Here is a 6,000-nt window from a genome sequence, read left to right on the forward strand (position 1 = left end):
TTTTGGAATACTGCATGCAATTCTGGTCTCCCTGCTATAGGAAGGATGTTGTGAAACTTGAAGGGGTTCAGAAAAGATTTATAAGAATATTGCCAGGGTTAGAGGGTTTGATCTATAGGGAGAGGCTGATTAGGCTGGGCTATTTTCCCCAAAGCATCAGAGGCTCCGAGGTGACCTTTTTAGTGGTTTATAAAATCATGAGGGGAATGGATAGGGTGAATAGTCAAGGTCTTTTCTCCAGGTGGAGGTATTGAAAACTTGAGGACATAGGTTTGAGGGAAGAGGACAAAGATTTCAAGGGGACCTAAGGGGAAACATTTTCATGCATGTATGGAACGAGTTGCCAGAAGAAGTGGTGGAGTCTGGTACAATTACAACATTCAAAAAGCATCTGGATGGATATATGAATAATGAGGGGGTTATATGGATATGGGCTAAATGCTGGCAAGTGAGACTAGATATATGGTATACATGGACGAGTTGGACCGAAGATTCTGTTTCTGTGCTGTATAGTTCTATGACAATGGGGAGAAATAAGGCAATGCAATCTTGAAATAGACTTCTAAGAAACAGATTTCTGGAAGATAAAGATATTAAGGGGTATGGAGAGAGAGTAGAGTATGGCATTGAGATAAAGGATCGGCCGTGACCATGTTGAATGGTGAAATGGACCAATGGCCTGAATGACATACTTGTGCTCCAATTTTTCTATGTCTCTTAATCTGTAAGGTGTTAGATTTTAAACCTGAGGCCACAGTTGATTAATTGTTGATTCATTTGCAACACTTGCAGATTCAGAATCAGAATCTTGATGACTTGGCGATTTGGTCATTTTCACGTGTTTTGCACTGGATGCTGTTTTCCGACTTCAGAAACATGGGCATGGGGAAGAGACAGTGTCTCTCCAATTCTTGTTTATAATCCATTTATCCTTCACTTTGCCCTACTGCTTAAAAGCAGCTATCGACATAACTATAGGAAATGTGTATTCGGGAGTGTAGCTCCATTGTCTTATCCAGCTGCCTGAGTTGATAAAGTGTGGTGTTGGAAAAAGGTTAGGCAGCATCTGAGGAGCAAGGGAGTCGATGTTTGGGGCATAACCCTTCAACAATCCTGATGACAGGTTATGCCTGAAATGTTGAGCCCTGATGAGGCGTTGAATCTTTTGCTCCTCAGATGCTACCTGACCTGCTGTGCTTTTTCTAGCACCACACTTGATCAGTGCTGACTTCTCCAGCAGCTGCACTCCTCGCTATCTCTTGCTACCAAGCTGGCCAACTAACAGGTGAGTCTTTCAACTCCCAGTGCACAAAATTTATCATAATTATGAATTAAGCAGAAGATGCAAATTTCATGACTGACTCAGGTGTTTGGTTTTGATCCCTTCAGATAAAATGACCTCTATGCAAATAAGTTTTTTATTCCATATGAAGTATGCTTCACACTAGATCAGGTGACCAGTGCAGCATTTTAGGTCCATGTTTCTTCTTCTTTAAGACATTTTAGTCCATGAAAGGTTTTGGCTATAACAATCAAATGATAGTTGAAATTTTATATTCAATGTTTATTCTATGTTTGTCACTGCCGTAACAATGTAACCTTAAAAACTGCAGGGAAATTGTTCTTTAATTAACTTTTGGAGCAAATAACACTTAATTAACACTTGTTAAAAAAAATTCTATTCCAGAGTTTGTATAGCCCATTGGTCCTCGGTTCATGCTCACTGTGCAAGAATTGATCTGTCTAATTGATCTTTCTTGTATAAAATTTTGCTAGTTATTCATTCCCAGTTTCTCTTGTGTGTTCTTACCTGCCACTCTTTCCCTTATCCCCTCCTCCTCTTTCTTGCCTTTTGAGTCATAGGAATTATTCTCTTGACCATGTAACAAAGTACAGTATGAGGAAGGGAGTTGTAATTTGAATATCAAAGGGACTACTACCTCTGTATTTCAGCTGTGAAGAGTTAGTACATTATATGTTAAATCTCTGCCAGATTGAAGAAAATGGACTTTAATCCAGTTATTTCATGTTTTGGAGAATAATGCAAGACTTAAACTGCAATGGGATGAGCCTCAATCTTAACAGTGGGTAATTTGACAGTTGGCTAATATAGGCAAACGTGAGGACTGCAGATGCTGGAAATCAGAGTTTAGATTAGAGTGGTGCTGGATAAGCACAGCAGGTCAGGCAGCATCCGAGGAGCAGGAAAATCGATGTTTCGGGCAAAAGCCCTTCATCGGGAATAGAAGGGCTTTTGCCCGAAACAGTGATTTTCCTGCTCCTCGGATGCTGCCTGACCTGCTGTGCTTTTCCAGCACCACTCTAATCCAAAAAGAATGTACAAAGTAAGGCACAAATTATGGAATATCAATTTTAAAATTAGCTGACATTGACCTCCAACTGTAATGTTCTTGTAATTGATTTCTGCATGCATGGACCAACATTTAAGAACTTAACGAATAAGATTAGATTAGATTAGATTCCTTACGGTGTGGAAACAGGCCCTTCGGCCTAACAAGTCCAAACCGACCCTCCGAAGAGTAAGCCACCCAATCCCATCTCCCTCACTAATGCACCTAACACTATGGGCAATTTAGCATGGCCAATTCACCTGACCTGCACATCTTTGGACTGTGGGAGGAAACCGGAGCACCCAGAGGAAACCCACGCAGACACACGGAGAATGTGTAAACTCCACACAGACAGTCGCCCGAGGCTGGAACCGAACCTGGGACCCGGGTGCTGTGAGGCAGCAGTGCTAACCACTGAGCCATCGTGCCGCGTAGGGATCCGACTCTTGATATTGGTTCGGTTATCTATGGCATACGTGTGATGCTCAACTCTAATACCTGCACATTTGAAATAACTTGCAACAGGGATTCATAAATTATTTGTGGTCACACTGATGAGCTAATAGAAGATTTCACCTATAAAACCAAAGGCCAACAAGAAAACTTGGAGTCGTTATTATTGAATACCATAAATATTTCAGCCCTTCACATACAGAAGCATGCTAAAACCAATGGTGTTCGCAATTTACATAAATGATTTGAACTCTGGCATTAGAAGTAACAGAATTTCAGCTTTGAAGATGATAGCAAATAAATAGTGCTGACAAGGACCACAGCGAAATAAGAGAATATTAAAGAATTGCAAAATTCAGATATTTGTCCATGATTTGTTATTTGCTGCTACATTCCTGTTTTGAAGAGGAATATAATTCTCCTGGACTCTTCTCATCACAATTCTCCCTTCATTTCCTGAAATATTTCAGTTAGAGCAGAGGAGATTTAAGAGTTATTTTAAATGCCTCCATCGAACTTATGAAGAAATGAGAGAAAGTAGATGAAAATAGTTTCTAGGGCTTGAGAGGTGTAAAACAAGAAGCATAGATTTATGATTAAATTCGACACATTTAGGAAAAGCAGGATAAACCACTTTTTTTAAACCTAAAATTTGTAGCATTATGTAATGCACTCCAGAAGTTAGTGATCAAAGTAAATGCTGTCCTTAGGATGGATTTATCTGACCAGACAGCAAGATAATTCTTCAAATAGTATTTATTAACAATATATAGAGTATTTTACAGTAGGCATCTTTGTCTAGAGCTGCTCAAGTTCCAACCTTCTGGCAGACTCGATTACATGAGATTACATTCCGAAGTGGAATTGTTTGATGGCACCGTATTAGACTGCTGTTGACTATAGAGGGCATAGTGTTGAAAACTGCAGTGTATGAAAAGCACAAATATATAAATGAAGTGCCTAGAAAGTTGCTTATGAAATGTTTAAGTGATAACCTCATGGTCGTTTGAAAGAAATGGAGACTTTTTGAAGTGTGCTTCAATTTTATTTCTTAATGTTATTTCTTAATAGATTGCTGCAAAGCTGAAGCAAGCATTGACCCATTTTACAGTTCAACAGTAAACATGCCAGCACGATTAGCCTTAACTGCCTACTTGGTGGAAGGATCCTGTGCTCTGAAGTGTGTTTATATGGAAAAGAAAACCTTAGAAACACTTCTCAAATTCAGGTTTTGTTTGAGATAATATTAAACATACAAAGCAGTTGTTTGGACCATATCTGATATTTTTTCTACAGCTGTGCAAATGGTGTGAAACTTTGAGTAAAAGTTCTTCAGTAATTCGGTGCAAGCAAAAACTAAGTGAACTTTTTCTTTCTAACTTTACCCATTTCTTTCTATTTTTGTAATGCTTTCTTTCATGTTCTGTATTTTTGTAATACGTCCACTTTGTCCTTGAAACAAACACTTTGTGGAAGACATTGCCATATGATTTCAGTTTACTTTTCTATTATTTTGTGCAATTTGTAAAATGTTATGTCCTCTGTATTCTGTGAATGAAGTGAGCAAGAATGAAATTGATCTTAAAACCAAGTTCAGGAGATTACAAAGAAAATGCTGTTTCAGAAAGGATTTCCAGATACCAATACAGTCAATTGATGGTCATGTAAGGAATCTAGCACAATAATGAAGACATTTAGAGGGGAAAATTCATGCTGTGCGCAACCTCCCATTGCTCCTCTCACTAAATTATAATTTCTATACTAAGATATCAAGAATGCACCAGACCTCAAAAAATGAGTCTGAAGCATTCCAGCTTTGAGCAGTTCCATTTATTCTTCACCAAACTTTAAACCATTACACAATACTTCATTTTTCCCTTTTTACTACCAGCTTTTGTAAAATCATGATAAAATATTACACTCTGGGGTGGCATTCTGAAAAACTTCCAAGAAATGGTTGGTTAAACTTGCTTTTCTTTTTGAAGTTTATGTGAATTGATTGTTTTGCAATATCACCAGTTTTTTTGACTGCTTTGCTTCATTGCTTAGCTTATCAAACCAGCGAAGAAATTGCTGTTTGAAGTGTTAAATATTAATAACAGTATTGGCAACATAATTGTTATTCTCAGATGATCACTAGTTCTTTTCAGAGTCTAGCACCTGAAGTTTAGGGACTTTGTGCTATTCAGTTGCCAAAACTATCAAAGCCATTCTGATTAGAAATATTTTGTCGCTGATAGCCTTGCTTATATTTAAATTTACTATACAAAGATACTCTGCAAATATACTGATACATATACATTTATTAATCTAGGAGGATTATAACAGCATGTTTGCACCAAAGATGAGTATTTAATTTTGTATTTACATTATTTTTGGATTATGAACAAATAAATGTTCCATGCTTATACATTTTTGAAATTTGACTTTATGCTATTCAAACAGAAAGCTGGAGAAAAGTAAATTTAAATTCAATGGAAAATGTATTGGGGGAAAGAGAACAATTCTGCATTGGATGAGATGAAAAAGCTTCTGTACATAAAGCAATTATACTGGAACGGTTTGGAAATATAAATGCCTTCACTAACTATACTTCAGTGCTCAGGTTAAGACATGAAAATTGCACTAAAGTGGGAATTTTAAATTATTGAGATATGAACTTTAATTTCCAATCAGTTATGAATAATAGTTTGTGGAGTGTTAACTGTACACTATGTATATAAAATATGTAAATTATCATTCATGTATATTTGTTAAATGCCATGTAAGGAAATTTTGTTGGAATTAAATATCAGATTTATCATCTTGACCCTTCCATTATAGTCAGAACTTATGCGATGAACATCCAATTTGTAGGAGATAAAGTCATCTTGCCAAACTTTGGTTTCAATTGGTGAAATGGATTGGCAAAGAGAATTTTGTGCACAACCACTTCAGTAATGAGTTCCAGAAAAAGAAAACAAAGTGCACAATTCAAATAGTTTCATTAAATTCCCTTTGCAGGAGTTATAATCTGAAGTATCTTTTTTTTTACATATTTCACCGAGTCAATGAGGCCTCTTTCTTTTTTTGGTTTCTGGTCAACCGCTTTGCTTTTGAGCAAGCTAATCTTTTACTATTTAAGTATCCAAGTGATTTATTTGTTATTATCTCCACTTTTGATGACTTACTTCATTCAGTATCGACCACTGACGAA

At 36.9% G+C, this 6,000-nt stretch overlaps 1 protein-coding gene across 1 annotated transcript in view; it reads left to right on the forward strand.

Moving 5' to 3' along the window:
• The window catches only part of LOC122552919 (sorting nexin-9-like), a 141,123-nt gene extending 135,510 nt beyond the window's left edge, over window positions 1-5,613 (forward strand). The window contains exon 12 of the mRNA XM_087991727.1: window positions 3,876-5,613. Within this exon, the coding sequence (XP_087847853.1) occupies window positions 3,876-3,926 (51 nt within the window). The 3' untranslated portion in view covers window positions 3,927-5,613. The remainder of the gene's footprint in view (window positions 1-3,875) is intronic.
• Window positions 5,614-6,000: the final 387 nt, after the last annotated feature.

The sequence above is a fragment of the Chiloscyllium plagiosum genome, unplaced genomic scaffold (genome assembly GCF_037043375.1).
Source record: "Chiloscyllium plagiosum isolate Xiang-an unplaced genomic scaffold, Cpla_swu_hap1 HiC_scaffold_10, whole genome shotgun sequence".
In the NCBI taxonomy this organism is placed as follows: domain Eukaryota; kingdom Metazoa; phylum Chordata; class Chondrichthyes; order Orectolobiformes; family Hemiscylliidae; genus Chiloscyllium; species Chiloscyllium plagiosum.